This window comes from Camelus bactrianus, chromosome 13 (assembly GCF_048773025.1).
Source record: "Camelus bactrianus isolate YW-2024 breed Bactrian camel chromosome 13, ASM4877302v1, whole genome shotgun sequence".
In the NCBI taxonomy this organism is placed as follows: domain Eukaryota; kingdom Metazoa; phylum Chordata; class Mammalia; order Artiodactyla; family Camelidae; genus Camelus; species Camelus bactrianus.
Genome location: NC_133551.1, coordinates 64,882,387 through 64,900,178, shown reverse-complemented (window position 1 = coordinate 64,900,178; position 17,792 = coordinate 64,882,387). Strand labels below are relative to the sequence as shown.

The following is a 17,792-nucleotide window of genomic DNA, read 5'->3' as shown; positions in this document are numbered from 1 at the left end:
GAGTGCTGGACTTTTCATGGAGCCAAGACCCTCGGGCAAACAGGAAGCCCATGATACTTGGCTTTCCTGTTTTCTTTAGCTTTTTGAAACATTCTGATTGCCCCTACATGGTGCAGACTACCTCAAAGAAATGACAGTCCCAGCACCATCCTGGACTCCCCAAAAGCCTAGGGGAAAAAAAACAGTGGGTTTGGAGCCAGGCAGATGTGAGGGCCTGGCCTGGCCCTGGCCCTACCCCTCTTTAGTAGAGAGATGTTGGGCAAGTCACTGCCCCTGAGTCTCTGTCTCCTCCTCTGTGAAATGGGTGTAGCAGTATCTCACTGTATGCCAACCTCCTAGGGCTTTGGGTAAAATCCAGTAATAATGTGTGTTGTGACCAATCATCATTAGACTGAAGGGCCTCAAAGGCAGAGGTTGTACCTGTAGCCCTTAGCCAGGGTCAGGCACACAGCAGATACTTGGAACCTGGTGGCCAAGGAGTTGTTAAACTCAACTGACAACAACCTATTGGAAAGGGAAGGTCTGAGTCCTGCATGCAGTATGGCTTTTAGGCAAATCCTGCCCAAAGACCTCCTACAATTCTACAAGTTTATAGATTCCAAGAAAACCTAACTTGTATTGACTGTCCTCATTTTACCACACACTTGAAATTTACTGACCCATCTTTAGCTTGTTTGTAAGTTTTCTCCTTTGGTAGAAACAGCTGGCTGAGTGACACGATGTGGTTGCTTACAGTGTAAGGAACTGAGAAAAACTAGCTGAACTGGAGTTCTGAGATCAGACTCTGTGTTGTAAGTAACAGAAAATCCAAAGAAAACAATAAGGGGAGTTAATTAGCTCATGTAACTGGGATATTCAGTGACAGGCTTCAGGCATGGCTGCATCCAGGGGCTCAAGCAATGTCATCAAAAACTCAGATTCTCTGCATCTCTCTATTCCACCTTCTGAGAGCTTGCTTTGTCTTCAGGCTCCACACAGTGCCCTCCCCACCAGCCCACACCCTCACAACACAATAAGCTGTTCTTCCAGCTTAAGCCAATCAGGAGCCACCTGGAGCTGCTGGGGGTAGGATCAATCCTACCCAAACCACAGGCGGAAAGGAAGAGGATCCTTTCCCAAGGAAACTGTGGTATTGTTAGGAAGGGGGGATGGATTCTGGGTGGCCAAAAATTACAGCAAATATCCACTACAGTCATCAGAAAAGGAAGCAGAAAGCCATAGAAACATCTGCATAGCACTTTACAGTTTGTAAATTTCCTTCCCTCCCAAGAAGTCAATACTGGAAGCAGAATGGCATTTATTATCCCTGCATTACAATGAGAAAATGGCCCTTGAGTAATTGGTCAGGACTCTGACTTGTAACCCTGAGCTGTCCCCACCCATTTCAGCCTCTTTGTGTAAAATTATAAACCAGGGCGGGCTGACCAGGGCTGGTGGGGGCCAATGTGACTGAAGCCCCTCCCTTTAAGGAGGGAGCACCCATTCTAGATGCGAGAGGTCCTGAGGAGGCTGCAATCATGTGAAAGCCCAAATGGAGCTGGTCTGAGGGCAGAGGGAGCAGCCTGACGTGAGGACCGGTCACGGGGCTGGGCACACACAATGGGAGTCCTGCAGTGCTCACACACACACACAGAGGCAGAGGGAGATCATGTGGCACACTGACGTGGGGCTCCCTGTTCCGGAGGTGGCCAAGGCATCAGGGGTCTGCCGTTTGTGATAGTGACAGTGATGGAGGTTGTCCCGGCATGTGACTGGGATGGGGGTAGCGAGCACACTGGATGTGGAGCCAGACAGGCCTGGCCTGCATCCCAGCTCTCCCACGTGGTTGCTGTGTGACCCTGCACCTCCCTCCCCCTTTCTGAGCCTCAGTTTTCTCTTCTGACCCAGAGCTGATAATTCCCATCTCACTGGGTTCTTGGAACCCAGCGCATAGTAGGTGCTTCATTAAGAGTTTCTCCCCTTCCCTCTTCGTAGTGTCCTGTTAACAGCTGTGTGATCCTGGCCAAGTTACTTAACTTCTCTGTACAATGGGAGCAAGATAGCGCCTACCACATGGTGCTGTGAGGATTAGACGAAATAATGCCTGTAAAGCACTTAGAACAGTGCCTGGCAAACTTGTTACCACTCCTAGTACTAGCTAACATTTATTTTGAGTGTTTAATACGGACCCAGCCCTGGGCCTTTATCTCATTATTTGCTGTGAAATTCTAGTGATATAGGCCCTCACTGTGATTATCCCCATTGGACCTCTGAGAAAACAGGCCCAGAGGGGAAGTGACATGCCCAAGGTCACAAAGCCAGTCAGCAATGGCAGCTCTGCTCAGCTGTGCACCCTTGCATGGGACCCTCACCTCCGTGGGCCCATGTTTCCTGTCCAGGGGTCGGGGCGCATCCCTGCCCTGGGCCTCCCGGGGTCACCGTCAATATCAAGTGTAGTAGTGCCAGGAGCCTCCACCGGCTGGAAGGTTCTCTGGGAAGGGGAGGAGCACTGTTATCATGGGCCCAAGGCAGCGACCCCTGTCTCTGGGAACATCCGTGTACTCCCTGTTCTGACACAAGCTGGGCATTCGAGAAACGCAACACATGCCACCCAGGGATACTGCTTGTGTTGGCTGCGGCCCAGAAGGCTACGAGTGCACGGCCTATTTCCCTGAAGTCCAGAGCTGCCTCAGCCTCCTCCTACAGGGCCTGTGTGGGGCCATCTGTGGAACAGACGTTTCCTCTCCTAGGGGAAGGCTGCCAGGGCTCGTGGGGCACTGGGGGCGGGGACTGGGAAAAGCCATGGTAGTCCCGTGTCTCACGTGAGGACCAGCTGGAGTAGGTGCTCGTGGGGGAGGAGAGTTGTATCCAGGGTCACTATCCTGTCGAGGAGTGGAGCCCAGTCTCCAGCCAAGGTCCTCCCCTCCCCGCACTGCATGTCCCAGGTGGTCCCCACTGCAGGGCAGGCCACCTGCGGTGCAAATCAAGGACTTGGACTCAGTCTTAGATGTGACTCTCGGCCACTCTCTTACGTGTGGCCTCCGGCAAATCACCTCACCGCTCTTGCATAAAGGGGTGGGTAAGAGGAAGGCCTCCCTCAACGGCTATGATGCATATACAATAAAATTACATTTGGGAAGAGTGCAAAAGTGAGTATGAGTCAAATGGTAGCTTTGTGTAATCCTTTCATCTACAAATATGCGATGTACGCATTGCAGGTAGAATAAATGTGGTTTGTTTCCACTCTTACCGGCTGCTTTAGTTTACACTTGGCCCTGGGAGACAAATGTCCACAAGTGAGTTTGCAATCTGGCTTGGTCACTTACTGGTTGTGCAACCTTAGGCAAGATACTTAACTCTCCATTTTGTCACCCGTAAAATGGAGATAATAATAGTGCGTGTCTAATTGGTTGTTGTGGATATTGAATGAGTTAATATAGGTAAAGTGTTTAGAACAATGCCTGGCACCTAGCAAGCGCTATGAAAAGGTATGCTGTTATTAATTAATGAATACAAATGACAGTGTGTAAAATAAGGGTATTTCTAGAATAGTCTCAGTTTGAAATATTCTTTTCAGTTGCTAGAAATCATGGTTGTCTGGAATTCCAAGACATTGTCATCCATGCTGTGCCTCACAGACTGCCTTGGGCCTCTGGTAATAGCCCCTCAAATCTTAGCTGTTTAGTGAAGAGACCCCTCCCTGCTGTTGATTGCTGTGTGACCCTGGGAAGGTTGTGTACCCTCTCTGTGCCTTCCTTTTCTTGTTGTTCATTGTGAGAGCAAGGATGGGATGGCTTCGTCTCCTGGTACCAGAGGGGCTCCTGCTGAAGCACTGCTGAGTGAGGTGCCCGAGTGCAGGGGGTGGCAATCTCCTCGGGGACACATAACATGTGCTCCACCCCCACTCCACTCAGCTTGCAGGCTTGTCCCAGAGCAAGGTGGTCTGGGACAGAACATGTCCTGTCCATGGGATGGTGGGAGACTGTATGCCCATCCCTGACCCTCCGCTGCCTGTGCGCTCCAGCCACCCCAGGCACAGGCATGCTGTCTCCGGGCCCTCCCACCTCCCTCCCCCACCTCCCTGCTGCCAGCTCTCCTCCCACCAGCTGAACCTTGACTGGCTTCAGTCCTCTGCCCACAGAGCCAGTTTGTGGCATCAGGACTGTCCAGGCGTCCCAGGGAGCCCCAGAGAAATCTTTGGCTCCCAGAGACCCTTGGGGCTTCTGATTCCAGCTCTGCTGTGTGGTCTTGGGCAAGGGGCCGACCGTTTGAGCTTCAGAGTCCTTCCCTGCAAAATGGGCTGGCGAGGAGGCATGTAAGTGAGGCAGGGCATGCCAAGCACCTGCTCCGGACCAGAGGCTGAGCTGAGGGAGCAAAGCCCTCTGAGGTCGGTCCTGGCTGCCTCCCTGCCCTCTATCACCAGCTGCCTCTAAATACTCTAAACACTGCATTTCTGCCTCCTTGCTTTTGCACATTCGGGATCCTTCCAGCCCAGCTCCCTACCCCCACCCCCACCCCCGCCCCCGCCCCCAGGGAGCCTTCTGGGCTGGCCCTGGTTGTTCTCTCTCTCTTTCTCCTTCAAGAGGAAAAGAAAGCGCCAGGCTGCCTGATGGGATGTTTGTGTTTATGTGTGTGAGAGAGTGAGTCCTGGTCCTCTCAGGAAACATGGTGCCCCTTGTCTATAGGAACTGGGACCTCCACCCCTCAATTAACAGCCCCCGCCAAGTGCAGGTGCACAGGAGCCAGGTAAGCTTTTTGGTTTTCAGAGCCTTGGAGTTAGAAAGACTTTGTGGAGCCCTCCAGGCAGGCAGCCTGCGGTGAGGCCAGGGGTGAAGGGCTGCTGGCCGAGTGGGCAGAGACGGGTCTGTTGGTTCTCAGCTCCAGCCCCTCACCTGCCCACTTGCCCCTCAGTCCATCCTCCCTGCCCTGTGATCATGGCTGCTGGGTGACATACATTGCCCACTTACCATGTCCCAGGCTCTGTGTTAAGCCTTTCTGGGTAATAACTCATATAATACTTATAACGACCCTAGGGCTTCCATTCTTCTCCCACTTTGCAGATGAGAAGCCTGAGGCACAGGGGGGTGGGGTCCCTGGCAGAGGCAGGATCTGAACCTGGAGTCCTGGCTCCAGAGCTCACTCTTCCTGCTGCTGAGCTGCCTCACCATTGACCCGCCACCCTTCCACCCACCTCCGGGCATTCCTGCCCGGCCAGGCTGGCCGTGCACTGGGCTCTGCCGGCCGCGCCCCTGCCGCCATCCGCCATCTGCAGAGTGAGACCCCTGCCCTCTAGGAGCTCATGCCGTGGTGAGGAGGTGACCACCCACGATTCTCTAAGACTGATAAATGCCACCAAGGTCTTTAGCACCCGGGTTCTGGGAGCTTGGGGAGAAGCCATGTAACTACTATCATCTGGGCTGTGGCGGGAGTTGGGGGCAGCCTATCAGAGCTGAGGTCGAGGGGGAAGGGTGATGGAAGGACTTTATTGGGTGGACAGCAGGGAACATTCCAGACCAGTTCCAGACAAGGGAACGCAGTGTGCAGAGGTGCTGAGGCTGGAGGTGCTCAGGGGACAGCTGGCATCTCCTCAGAGCCCTAAAGATGCAACGGCTTGGCAGCAGGCAGGGCTGACAGCAAGCCTCCCTGGGCACTCCCCCATCTGCTGAGATGGGGTGCTGTCAGTGGCTAGAGGTCTGAGCCTTGCTCCATCCCAGCACCTGGCCCACCACCCTCTGGAGAAGTCCCTCCTTGGGTCTGACCTGCAGCCCACTCTGACCATCACAGATTCTTTCCGGAGCCCTTTACCCAGAGGCTGCTTTATGGCAGCCATAAATAGCTTCTGTCAGTGAATGAATAAAGTCCTGGCCAGCAAGGCTTGCCAGAGACACTGGGCTTGGCTGAGAGAGTGATTCCATTCCCCCTCTCTCTGACCCTGCAGCTGAAATGTTCCTGGACTAATCTTTAACCGCACTCTCTCCCTGAGCAGCTGCTGCAGCCCAATTGGGTGCTGCAGGACCCCCTCCCATCCCCATCCCATTCCCCCCACCCACCGGAAGCACAGGAAGCATTCAGCTTTTCTCTTCAGTCAAAGCTCCTTAAAAGAGCCCAGAGGGCCCAGCTAACAGCCCAGAAGGCACTGGCTCCGGGCTGATTCTGATTGTTCCCTGTGTGTGTCTATGGAGAGTAGCAGCTGGGAGACCCCGGGTAAGTCTTTCATCTTCTTTAGGCCTCAGTCTTCCCATCTGGGCAATGGGCCAATCTCTACGGCAATGTTTCCCAAACTAATCTGTTCATAGAATAACTTGCCAGGCCCTGCCCTAGGAGATCCTGACTGAATAGGTCTGGGATGGAGGAACTAGGAATGAATGGAGGGAGCAGTTGCTTGTCTTTTTCATCTTTTTTAAAATTTGAATACAATCACCGTGATAGCTTTTATTTCCCAACACTCCCTTAATTCAGATCTCATCAGATCCTTATTACACCTAACGATACAGGCAGGGTGGGAGTTACTAGCCCCTGGATTGATTGTTACATATATACACACTTCTGGCTGCCTCCTAGATCATTGTAAGAATATGTCCATCACCCCAGAAATTTCCGTCATACACTTCCTACTCTTTACATCTCCCTGGGTACCATTTGGGATTGGGGCCTTTTTTCACAATCACCCTAAGTGATTTTTGTGGTCTGTTGCATTTGGGAAAATCTAGTCAAAGGACCTTTCCCAGCCCAGACATTCTTGGACTGTGACCTCTAGACCAGGACTCCCCAAGGACAAATAACTGTCCCCCTGGGCCCACCAGTTACAGCTAGTGAGCACAGGTGAGGCTCCTTGGGTCTCACATCAATTTATTAGGCTGGTAAGTGGGGGATCCTTTCAGGGTGTCTCAGGCCTGAGAGCTGAGTGAGGTGGGGAGGGTCTCTGGGTGAGCTGTGGTGGAGACAGCCTGAAGCAGGGGTGGCCCCGGGTAGGTCCCGTGTGGAGTCCTGAGCAGGGCTTGGCTCAGGACCTGCCATCTGCGTGACCCTGGGTCATCCTTGCCACCGCCCCCTGGGTCTTTATTTCTTCACCTGGAAAGGGGGACAACTGTATCTAGCTCTCAGTGTTGGTGATAAGTATTCAGGTGAGATGGGGTATGTCATACTCTGCGCCTGGCCTGACTTAGGGCTCTCCTGAATGGGAGATGAATGTTAGACTGATAAAGCAGCAGGCTTCAGAGATGCAGGGAGTGACCCAACATCACACAGCTGGGAAGTGATGGAGGTAGGACTTGGACCAGATTTGCTGGCTGTGTGTCAGCTGACTTCCCTGATAACCCTCTGTCTCCCCATCTGTTGATGAGGCTGTTGACCCCACCTTGCCTGTATCACTAGGATGTGGTGAGGATCTGATGCAATTTGAGGATCTGATGCAAAGTGAGAAAGAAAAAGGTTTAATGGAGTAATGTGACTGGTTTCCTGTTTTCATGGTGAGCTTGGTGGCATTTCTGGGGCCAGGAATAGGGTCCCTTCCTTGGCACCGAGAGGATAAAACATCTCCCTCCAACCTTGGGTGCTTTGTACCATGGGATCTGAGGTGTCCCAGGAGGCAGGAAGTGTAACTGGAAAAGGCCTGGTCACATAGGCACGCAGCTGGGTTGGCTTCCGGATTGTGTGTGTGTCCAGTGGCTTCACCTCTCTGAGCCTCAGCTTCTGAATCTGTAAGAAGTGAACCATAATCACCATCCTGACTTCATGTGATGTTGTTGGAACCCATGAGAGAATGGAAAAGGGGGAGGGGACACTTTGGAAGCAGAAAGGGCCCCTCCAGGCAGGAGCTTTGTGTGCTGACCCTCTGGTGATGGCTGGCTTTGGGCCAACACCTGGCTGAGACTTGACTGAGGCCTCCTTGCTGCCCTGCGGGGCTGGTGCTGTCCCAGTTCTGACATAGGGCAGGGGCTGGGGTTCCAGCTGTGGAAGCTGGCAGATCTAGGTTCAAATTCCAACTCCATCATTGCACCTCTGAGCTTCGGTGTCCTTCATCTGTGAGTGGGGATGCTAGTACCTAGCTCCTACGGGGCCTGGCACACAGTTGGTGCTCAGTAAGAACAGTGTGTCTTGACTGAAGAATTGTGCTGTACACCAGAAATTGACACGACATTGTAAGCTGACTTTAACTCGATAAAAAACTATATTAAAAATAAAAAAAACTTTAATGAACAGTGCCTCTTATTCTAGGTATGGGTTCACCCCTCTGGCTGGTTCATCGCAGACTCAAGCTCCTGGGCTTGTAAATGGGATGGAGTGGCCACTGCTGCAGGGGGAAATACAATCTTGGCCCCAGCTAGGGCTTCCTTTCCTTCTGTGCTTTTATCCCACAAGGTGCCGAGCACAATGACTGGCACACAGTAGGTGCTTTTTCCTACCGTGGCCCGTCAGGACTCTCCAAGAGGACAGAGACGGGGTCTGTCCTGATCCCCACTGAGTCCTTAGCACCTAGAAGAGAGCCAAGTATCCAGCAGGTACTCAGTAAATGTTTGGGGATGTAGAATGAATGAATAAAGATGAATGAACAAGCCTCAGGTTGAGAAAGACTGGGCTGGGGGAGGGGAGCTTCGTGGGTTGTCCCTCCTCCCCTTTCATCCCTCCTGGGCTAATCCCCAAAGATTAACCCTGGGGACAAAACCAGGTCACGGCCACTGACCCCGCTTTGGCGCAAGCATCCAAGGCTAGTGTGACTGTGTACAGGGCGCCGTGGCTGCTCCGTGGGGCCCTGTTCACTCAGGATGGCTCTCCTGTCCCCCACCCTGGATGTGGTCCTCACAACGGTCCTCAGCCTCCTCCTCTTGGCGCTGACCTTCAGCCTGGTCTGCTTCTTCACCTGCCGCCTGGCCAGGCCACTCAGGTAGAACTCACCCTGGCCCAACTCCCTCCCCTGCCAGGTCTCCTGCCCTAAATTTTATCTGGCTTCTGTTTGCTCCTGTGGGATAGAGAGAGGATGGGCACTAGTCTCTCTCCCTCTCCTTGGTGAGGAAACCGAGGCCCAGGGAGGTTGAGTCAGCCTGGGGTTCAGTTGCACTTGGCCGTAGATGAGCTGAGATCCTTTGCTCAATTTCCTAGACTGTAGAACAGAAGCTAACAATACTTGTGAGGATTAAGTGAGATCACAGATGTAAACAGTTGTTAGCACAGGGCTGGGTACAATGTGAGTCTCCAAGAAGTGGTAGTGCTTTTTATCAGTCCTATTATTCTGTCGTTTGTCCTGGACCTTTTGAGACCCAGTCCAGAACTGGCTTTCTGCCCACTCCAAGGGGCTCCGGTGCCCTCTGTCCCAGGATGCTGAGTCAGTCTTCAGTGCCAAGGCCCAGCCTCTGCTCCCTCCCCTGACCCGCCAAGTCACTGCTCCTCCTCCAGGGCCAGAGCCCAGCCAGGGCTTCTGCACACTTGTCATGAATAATCAGGGCACGTAGTTGGGAGCCTGGCAGAGACGGTTGGGCTGGGAGGTGGGGAGCGATGGGGCTGGCACACACCCGGAGGCACCATTCTGAACTGGTAGGGCATTGGCAGAGGGTGGTGGGCAGCCGGGGCCTGCAGAGCCCCAGACTGGGCCCCATGGAGCCCATCACCCAGGGCTGCCAGAGAGCAGACTTGGAGCCTCTGAGTGGGGGTAAGGGCCGAGAGGGGGAGCCAGCAGGGGAGACTCTGGCTTCTGAAGGGTTTCCTAGGTTTCCTCCTTTCCAGGAGGAGGCAATGGGAGAAGGTACCTGTTTGTCTCCAGAACAGGCCTTTCTCAATGCCGCATCCCTGGGGCCAAAATTCAGAGCATTCCAGCCTGAATCATGGGGCTTTTCATTAAGTTAACATTTACTGAGCTGCTTCTATGTGCATGGGGTTGGGGATTATGAGATGGGGAAGATGATCTTTAGTCTCACAAAGCGTCAGGCTAACAAAGAGAGGCAAACAAGTAAGAATAATCATGCAGGGCTGGATAAGCTCTTTAGATCTCCCGGGGCTCCCCTTCACTTTTATTTTTCCTTATTTATGTATTTGTTTTGGACCCGAGGTTCAGAGAGAGTTGAGTAAGTTGAGTAAGTTGTATTTCTCACTGCAGGGGGTAATATCATGAGGTCAGTTATCTTATTTATTAATTTTCTCCTTCATCCCTGCTCCCCAGTACCAATCCCACCAACTCCCCAAAGGCCCCCACGCTGAATTTATCAGTGTCCTTGCAAGTTATGCCGTGTTGTGTATAGGAGTGTGGTTTACATTGACATACAGGGTACAGCAATCTTGTGTTTTTAAGCTCCATCCATGCTACTGTTTTAACTTCTAGTTTTAATACCACTACCACATAGATACTGCCTCCACCACTCTTTACAACTTCCTTCCCTAGGCTATGGACCTAGAGGTTGCCCCCAGAGCTTTATAATCATCATAAACTGGCGTTAAAGGGAATATGCCAAAAATTTCTCCAATAAATATGATGGTTCTGTAGGGTTTTTCTTATATAAACTTTTTATCAAGTTAAAGAAATTCTTTTCAATTCCTGGTTTTCTGAGGTCTTTTCTCATAGTTGTCTATTCCTCATTCCCTCTTCTTAGATGATCTTGTCAAGTTTCTTTAAGGCTTTAAATGTCACCTACATACCCATGGTCCCCAAGTGTATACCTCTAGTCAAGACCTCTTTCCCAGATGCCAGATGCCTATATCCAACTGTCCATTTGATGTCGCTACTTCTACAGAACACCTCAAACTCAGTAAGTCCAAAACTACGTTCCTGATTTTCCCCCACCAAATCTAATCTATCTCATACCTCAAAACACCCCAAATGCTGAAAGGCTGACTTCTTCTCTTCGAAGATCAGGAACAAGGCAAGGTTGTTCACTCTTCCCTCTCCTATTCAACATGGTGCCAGAAGACCTAGCCAGTGCAATAAGGCAAGAAAAAGAAATAAAAAGCATACAGATTGGATAGGAAGAACTAAAATTGTCCCTATTTGTGAATGACATGTTTGGCTACATCAAAGATGGTGAAGAATCCACAAACATACACACAAAACTAGAACCAGTGAGTTTAACAAGGTCACAGAAGGGCAAAACATAAAAATCAATTCTATTTCTATATACTAGCAATGAACAGTTTAAAACAATGCTATTATAATAGCTCCCCGCCAAAGTGAAATACAACAGTATAAACCTAACAAAACACGTATAGGATTATATGCTGAAGACTGCAAGAACTAAATGCACAGAGACATACTGTGTTCATGATTGGAAGCCTGAACATTGCAGAGATGCAAACCTTCCCCATATTGATCTACAAATTTAATACAACATCAACTGAAACCATAGTGATGGAGAAGAGAGCAGGGGTTGCCAGGTATAGGCATGGGGGAGCTTCTGTGAAAACAGAGACCACACAAGAGTTTTGGGGGTGGTAGAACTCTTCTGTATCCTAATTGTGGTAGAGGTTACATGAATCTATACATGGGTTAAATTTTAAAATCTTCATCCTACAGTTGGTGAACGTGAAGCCCCACCTTTGGAAGGGTCACCATGGTAACCTTGTTGCTAATTCTGGAATCAGCAGCTCTGTGGTTAGAGTTCTGCTCTGCTACCTGCTTCTCTGTAGCCTTGGACAAGTCATTTTTCCTTTCAGAGCCTTGTTTTTCTCATCTACAAAGGAGCTCATACATCCCTCTCTGTCTACTGCACAAGTTATTATGGTGAAAGCCTTTATAAAAGGTGAACATTTCTTCTATGTCCTTTATGGATTGTTTATATAAGCTCTCAGAGGATAGTGTTTTTATTTTATCAAAGTGTAACATACATACAGCAAAATGTCTATGTCCTAAATTGACAGTTTGTTGGACTTTCAGACTGAACTCACCCATGTAACTAGCCCCAGGGCAGTCAACAGAATTTATCAGCACCTTGTACCTTCCCTGTGCCCCAACCCCTACCCCGAGTGCAGCCTTTATCCTGTCTTCTAGCACCCTTGGTTGGTTTTTATACTTTATTAAAAATTTTTTTAATCAAAGTGTAGTTGACATACAATATTATATGTTACAGGTGTACAGTAGAGTGATTCACAATTTAAAAGTTATACTCCGTTTATAGTGATTATAAAGTTTTGGCTATATTCCCTGAGCTGTACAATATTTTATACATAATATACATATTTTATTTTATACATAATAGTTTATTTTATACATAGTAGTTTGTACCTCTTAACCCCCTGCCTTTATTCTGCCCCTCCCCACTGGGCTTTTATACTTTATATCATTGGACTCACACTGTATGTGCTCTTGGGTTGGCTTCCTTACTCAGCCTTAGCTTTGCAGGATTCATCCATGTTGGTGTATGGAGTTGTCAATCTTTCATTCTCATTGTTAAGTAGATTTCTGTCTTGTGAACCCACACAATGTATGTATTCATCCTGCTGAAGATGGTCACAGTTTTGAGGCATTATGAACATTCTTATACGTGTCTTTTGGTGCACACACGTGCATACTTCTGCTGGCGCTGAATGGGTCAGAGGGTGTATGGATGGTGTCAGCTTGGTGGATGCTGCCAGTTTTCCAAAGTGGTTGTACCAGTCTCCACTCCACCAGCAGTGAACAGATACTCTGGTAGTCCCAATTCCTTGCCAACACTTGGACTTTTCTGCACCGACAGAGGGAATATTTTTGGGTGATTGATCCCTACCTCCTCCACTTAGAGCACAGGCTTTCAGTAAATATTTGCTGTGCTGAGCACTAGAGTACAAACAAACAAGGCAAAGTCCCTGCTGTTAGAAGCACCCAGTGTGGTGGATGAGATGGGCCAGGAAGGAATTACATTCAAAACAGAGAAGTCCATGCAATGATTGTATTGATACTGTATATCAATTTAATAACATTCTTTTCCTGATGTTAAAATTTACTTTAGAAACGTTTGGAAACTAAAATAGACTTAAAAATTGGAAGTCATCTGAAATCCCAACAGTCAGAGTTAAGTGCTGGTAGATATTAGATGAAGGTTATTTCCTTTCAATTTCTGTGCTCCCCTCCCCACCCCCTACCCCAGATTTTTAAGGAACCAGGTGGACAAGGAAGGGAGTAGAAAAGCACAGGGGTGTCCAATTGGTTGGCATATTTGGTGCGTTCTGGGTGCTTTGTGGGATGCAGGGCCCGTGAACCCGGTCTCTGGGCATGGGTGTGCCCCACGCAGGTTTTTAAGGTTGAATCAAGGTCGTTTTTTCGAGTGGTTTCTTATCTATCACGACCCTCTGCCTAATGGTAGAATGTTGCACATCACCGCTGTTTCATTTTTATCTTAGTTTTGGTGGAAATAATAACATTTCCCAGTGAAACGCTTGCCATTTAAAATTCCTCTTCTTCCGGTAACATTTATACACAACAAGGTTAGTACATTTTTCAGCTGCCAGTAGGATTATCCCTTGTGATCCTAACAGGATGACCACAATTTAAAAACATTCTTAAGTCATTAATACAAGCTTATTTTAGACAATTTAGACCAAAAAAAAAAAATTAAAAGCAAGAGGAAAAAGCATTCATAGTCCTACTGCCCAGAGAAAACCATAGTTAACATTTTGGTATATTTCCTTCCAGTCTTTTTTTTTTTTTAATAGTATTTTTTTTAAATGTGCTTGGGGCGTGGGTAATTAAAGGCTGAAGACTGATGTCCGAGAACAGTGCTTCTCAAAGTGGAGTCCACAAACCCGCAGCTGCAGTAGCAGCGCCTGAGAGCTTGTTAGAAATGCAGTCTCTGGACGAGGGCTGGAGGGTGCTGAGATCTGTTTCAGCAAACCCTCTAGAAGCTTCTGATGCACCCTGCAGTTGGAGAAGCACTCCAAAGAAAGACAGCTCTGGTAGGTTCTGGGCTTCAGATGGATTAAAAGTGGGAATTCACTTGGGAAATGAGAAGGGACCACTTTGCAGCCTGAAACTCATTTATTCCTGCACAACTGTTCGTGTGATTAAGCTTCCCGAGGGAGGGACCACTTAGGTTTTGCATCCCAATACCTGGTCCTGTAACAGGTGCTCAAGAAATAATGAATGAATGAATGAATAAGTGAATGAACAAATGAACCCTGGAGCTGTGGCCCACGTGTCTTTTTTTTCCCCCCTAGGATTGGAACATCAATTAACTGCTGACCACTGGCAACCCATACCCTCCCACCCACATCCATCGTACCTCTGGGCTCCAGAGAGAAGGCAGGTCTTGGAGTGCACCATGATTTCACCACTCTTAGTGCTGGCCATTGGCACCTGCCTTACCAACTCCTTAGTGCCAGGTAGGAGTGAGGACAAGGGCAGAGGGAGGGGAGACCTGGTGCAGGTGGGATAGGATGAGGGCAGTAACTGTGTCCAGGGTTATAGAACCATCCAAAGTATTTAAGAGCTGGAAACAAATGTTCAGAGCAGGAAATCCTAGCTCTGCTATTGCATGTGCTAGTGTTGGAAAGGTCACTTTTTTCCCCTTTATATTATCCTGTTCTTTAATTGGGGTTTCTATTCTCTCTTATCTCTAAGAATCTGAACTAGAACTTATTCTCCAAGTTCTTAGAATGTTAAGCCTCCTGCTGGTTTTGTTTGCTGACTCTCCCTCACGGTAGTACACTTCCTTATATTTGTAACTCTTGCTTGTAAACTCATCTTCAGCAGGAGTTTCATTTTGTTTTTGTTTTGTTCCCTATTGGAGACTCAGACGAGAGTGTTTCTATGGTGCAGGGTTGTGTTTGATTCTTCAACTAACTCTGTCAGAGTGTTTATGTTAACTTCTCAGTTTTCAGTTCTTACGCTATAAATTCAGACCTCACTACACTGTAAATTCAGGCTCAGATTTAGAGTTGAGTTCACAATTCCCATGACTGACTTTTTCCCACCCCTACTGGAGCTCCGAGGCAAACATACACCTGAAAACAGTTTCAGCCTCAACCTGTATCTGGTCTGACATCCCAAGGGGCTCCTGTTTACCTTTCTGGTTTTGAATTCCTGCCTTAATTTCTGCCTCCTAGGGATTTCTCTTTCCCCTTTTCTTCCTTTTTCAAGCTATATGCTGGGCTTTTTTTTTTTTTTTTTTTTGAGTAAAAGCAGATTTATTTAGAGAGATACATGCTTCATAGAGTGAAGGCTGTTTCAGAAGGCAAGAGAAAGGCCACGAGGTGTGGGGGTTGGGTGCTCAGTAGACACACACTCCATAGACAGAGTGTGGTCCATCTCTCTCAGAAGGGAGAACGGCCTACATGCTGATCTTTCAGTATCTGTTGTAGGAGGGGAGCCCTCCTTGGCTCAGTCCATTAAGTGGCTCGAAGTCCCCACTTGCCCTCCCCAGCCTAAATTTCTCCATCTGCCCAGTGGAGATAATTTCTCCTCCTTAGGGTTGTTGTGGGAATTATAGGGGACAGCCACAGTGTCAGGCAGAGAGTGGGTACTCTTAGGAGGAATATATTTCAATGGATAAGGAAATTGGGGTGCAGAGAAGGGACTGACCCTTCCGGGTCACACAGCAAGTCAGTAGCAAGCCTGGGAACTGAACCTGAGCTGTTGGGTTCCCAGGCCATTGCTCCCACGTTGGTTGCCTTTCCTCTTGTGTCCTTGGGGGCCCAAGGTCACTTGGGGACCGGGTCCCTGCTTTCTCAGCACTGAGAACCTACCTCGATGAAAGGTGAGCAGATGGATGAAGTGTGAAAAGATGAAAAAGTGACGAAATGAAAGGTTATCAAATACTCAGAGATTCAACTTTTTTTGTATCTGTTTCATTTTCCCATTCTGATGGGTGTGGAGTGGTGTTACATTGTGGATTTTTTTTTTCCTTTTTTTAAAAAAAGATTAGATGTGACTTACAGTAAAGTGCAGGAATTTTAAATGTATAGTTTGATGAGTTTTTACCGATTTGTATACCCATGGTGGTGTAACCACCACCCAGATCTAGGAACAAACATTTTCAGTCATGGGATGCCAAAGGCTTCCCTGTGCCCCTCCCAACCCCTGCCATGTCGAAGGAAGTGACTGGGCTTACCCCTAGGCTTACCACTTCTTTCCAGGTCCTCAGCCGCGCTGCCTGTGGTGAGATCTGAAACTGGGGAGCTCGCAGACTCCTTCAGAAGAGAGAGCTGGCACTGGGGGCTGCCAGGGTGCAGACAGTGGGCTAAGGGATCGGGGTGTGTGGGGGCCTCTTGGGGGAGGAGTAGGGTGTGGATGCATCCCAGGCTGGAGGTGGAGAACACTTCCTTCCAGCTCCTTATCCATGCTGCTCGCCCGAGGCAGGAGCTCAGCCACCAAGATGTGTGGGTTTCCCGTTCTGCTACAGCTCCAATCTCAGGACCCTCCGTTTCCTCATTCTGTAATGTGGAGGAAATAACCCTGTAAAGCTGGGGAGGTGAAGGAGCTCCCGCTGTGTGCGAACACGTGCCTGGATACCACACGTGTGTAAGAAGGAGAGCCGTGCTCCTCACCTGCACAACGTGGGCCTGAGCCGGGCCAAGGGATGAGGCCTGTGTCTTCAGCTCACGAACGTGCAACATGGCCTCGGACAAGACCCTCCCACCTCTCCTGGCCTCGGCCTTCCCATCCATGCAGCGGGGGCCATGGAAAGAGAGAATCCCCAAGAAGCTCCCATCTCTAAGCTTCTGTGCTCCGATGGGGAGGTTTGATGGGGCCCAAGTACAGAGAAGAGCCCAGCAGATGGTGGGAGGGACCCTGACCCCTGTGGACAGGGATCCTGGGCTTCTGTTTGGAAGGAAAAGGGATTCCAGATCTGGGCTGGAATTGCTGGGGGTGCAGGGTGTTGATCCCCTCCTGGGGTCAGATGTGTCTCTGGCTTTATCTAATCCGGTCCTCGTGAGGACCTTGAGAAGAAGAGATAGACAACCGCATCTGATGGGGAGGAAACTGAGGCTCAGGGAGGTGGCTTGTGCACACAGCTGGGACTTGGCCCAGCTGCGGTTCTGATCTAGGTCTTTCGGGCACTACAGTGTTCTTTCTGCTGGACGATTGACTGCTGGCTGGGCCCAGGGAGGAGAGAGAGAGAAAGGGGGCATTCCTGGTTCCAGTTTTTCTCAAGATTAGGGACACAGGACGTCTTCTTTGCTGATCTATCCCAACAGGAGTGAGATTGTAGGTGGCCCCTTTAAATTTGATATGTTAAACAAAAGGCAAGTCTTGCTTTCCAGCCCTGCTAGAGGGCTGGGGCTGAGTCAGGTTGCTGCTGAGCCTACTTTAATGAATAAGCCAAGCAGTTTATAATTGATGGCTGGATACATCTGGGGACTCCTGCAGTTGGAAGTAGTTTGTTCTCTTGAATAGGTTAAACATTACCCTTCTAATTGTGCTAGCACAATTCATTTGCTGCCTTAGCACAGTGTCTCTCTGCTGGGTGGAAGGAAAGAGCGTGGGCTTTGGAGTGAAGCCCAGCTCTGCCAGTGTCTGCCAGAGTCTGCCAGAGCTGTGTGGCCTTGGGCGAGTTGCTTGGTGTCTCTGAGCCTTGTGTCTCCGGTCTTAGACGTGGGGAGAAGATGCAGGGTCCACAGGCTTTTTTGGAGGATTGGACTGGCCTATGCTTGCAGCCCTGCTCTCAGGAATAAGAAGCTGGGATGTCTTCAATGGCTGGGGATGGGAAGCTGCCCCCACCTGCTCCCAAATAACTCTACCTCTCTGTTTGTACAGAGAAAGAGAAAGACCCCAAGTACTGGAGAGACCAAGCTCAGCAGACCCTGAAAAATGCCCTGAAGCTTCAGAATCTTAACACCAATGTGGCTAAAAATGTCATCATGTTCCTGGGAGATGGTGAGGCCTGGGGGCCCAAGGGAGGGGCTGGATGGGGGCCCAG

General features: G+C 49.6%; 1 protein-coding gene across 6 annotated transcripts in view; it reads left to right on the top strand.

Annotated features, from left to right (window-relative positions):
• The window catches only part of ALPL (alkaline phosphatase, biomineralization associated), a 54,434-nt gene that overhangs the window by 22,059 nt on the left and 14,583 nt on the right, over positions 1-17,792 (top strand). For 2 of the 6 annotated variants that reach the window (XM_074377247.1, XM_074377248.1), the window contains 2 exons: positions 14,092-14,256; positions 17,630-17,749. In XM_074377247.1, coding sequence (XP_074233348.1) covers positions 14,196-14,256; positions 17,630-17,749 — 181 coding nt within the window. In that variant the 5' untranslated portion in view covers positions 14,092-14,195. Of the gene's footprint in view, positions 1-4,121; positions 4,367-4,706; positions 4,726-8,697; positions 8,864-14,091; positions 14,257-17,629; positions 17,750-17,792 lie in introns of those variants that run through there. The other 4 variants (XM_045518461.2, XM_010957416.3, XM_010957417.3 and 1 more) reach the window with 4 other exon arrangements.